Raw genomic sequence first — 1,818 nt, forward strand, 5'->3', positions numbered from 1 at the left:
TCTTGTCTGACTACCTTTCCCATCAACCCATGGAGGGTTATCAACCAATGAAGTTTGACTTTCCTGATGAGGACATCATGTTCATTCAAGATTGCAATATCCCTGGCCCTGACGAAGGACTCGAACCAGGATCGTGGTGGACACTCGTGTTCGACCATGTCTCTAATACAAAAGGTTATAGGGTAGGAGAAATTATCACATCTCTGACTAGCTCTCGCATTCCATTCACCCGCTAGATTATGCTTTGACTACACCAATAACATGGAAGAATATGAGGCATGCATCTACAGTATTGAAGTAACTATTAACTTAATAATAAAGATTCTTGAGGTGTATGGGGACTATATTTTAGTGATCAGTCAAGTTCGAGGAGACTGGGAAACTTGGGATAAGAAGTTGATTTCGTATAGAGAACACATGGTGAAACTAATTCCCTATTTTGATGAAATCACTTTTCATTACATCCCAAGGGAAGAGAATCAGTTAGCTGATGCTCTAGCTACTATGGAATCCATGTTTAAAGTCAAGTGGAAGAATGAAGCACTTGCCATCGATATTGACCACTTGGGTGAACCAGCGCACTGTCTAGTAATGGAGGCCGAATATGTCGATAAGCCTTGGTTCTATGACATTAAGAGATATATGGAAATACAAGAGTATCCCGAGAAAGCATTTATCACTGATAAGAAGGATTTAAGAAGATTTTCTGTTAAGTTCTTCCTGAATGGGGATGTGTTGTATAAGAGGAATTATGGTTCCGTGTTTCTCAGATGCGTGGATAGACACGAAGCAAGGACGATCATAAGGTCCATCCACGAGGGTTGTGAATGTGAACATGCTAAAGGGCCCGCCATGGCCAAGAAGATCCTTCAGGATGATTATTGTTGGACAACCATGGAGGTCGATTGTTAAAACTCTGTCAAGAGATGTCACAAATTTCATATATTTGGTGACAAGATTCATATTTCTCCAAATCCTTTAAATGTCTTGACTTCTCCTTAGCCCTTCTCCACGCGGGGCATTGACATGATTGGCATGATCGAACCAAAAGATTTTAACGGTCATCGTTCCATCCAGTTGCCATTGACTACTTCACAAAACGGGTTGAACCTGCTTCATATGCGAATGTTACAAGACAAGTCGTTACCCGATTCATAAAGAAAGAAATAATCTATCGCAATGGTGCTCCTAGCAAGATTATTATCGAGAATGCCAATAACCTCAACAATAAAATGATGAGTGAGCTGTGCCAAGAATTCAAGATTGAGCATTATAACTCTTCACCATACCGGCCCAAGATGAATGACACCGTCGAAGAAACTAACAAGAACATCAAGAGAATCGTCCAGAAGATGGTCAAGATGTATAAGGACTGGCATGAGATGCTTCCTTTTGCTTTGCATGGCTATAGAACTTCAGTGGGCACTTCTACTGGGGTAACTCCTTATTTGCTTGTATATGGAATGGAGGTTGTCTTGCCTATTGAAGTTGAAATTCCCTCTCTAAGAGTCATCATGGAAGCATATCTCGATGAAGTGGAATGAGTGCAATCCAGATATGATCAGTTGAATGTCATTGAAGAGAAACGTTTGACGACCGTCTGCCATGTGAAGCTAGCGGAAATATACCCGAACGCATCGCATGCTCGAACATACAACAGAGTCTCCATCGAACTTTATTTATTCCTAAAGGAAAGGGAAAAACATTGATAAAACCCAGGGGAAAGAGAAAAATGGGTAAGGAAGTCGGTTATGCAAGGGGAAGGCATTAGCACCCTCACATCTGTTATACTCAACGGGAACCGTTTTGATTATTCTT

The 1,818-nt window shown here is 41.0% G+C and overlaps 1 protein-coding gene across 1 annotated transcript; it reads left to right on the plus strand.

The window, feature by feature from the left end:
- Nucleotides 1-261: 261 nt before the first annotated feature.
- On the plus strand, nt 262-912 carry LOC127094450 (uncharacterized). The gene has a single exon (XM_051033283.1). The coding sequence runs from the start codon at nt 262-264 to the stop codon at nt 910-912; it is 651 nt and encodes a 216-aa protein (XP_050889240.1).
- The last annotated feature ends 906 nt before the right edge of the window (nt 913-1,818 follow it).

This window comes from Lathyrus oleraceus, chromosome 6 (assembly GCF_024323335.1).
Source record: "Lathyrus oleraceus cultivar Zhongwan6 chromosome 6, CAAS_Psat_ZW6_1.0, whole genome shotgun sequence".
NCBI lineage: Eukaryota > Viridiplantae > Streptophyta > Magnoliopsida > Fabales > Fabaceae > Lathyrus > Lathyrus oleraceus.

Coding starts and splice junctions, on each gene's coding strand:
- LOC127094450 (XM_051033283.1), top strand. CDS start 262: ATGGAAGAATATGAGGCATGCATCTACAGTATTGAAGTAACTATTAAC.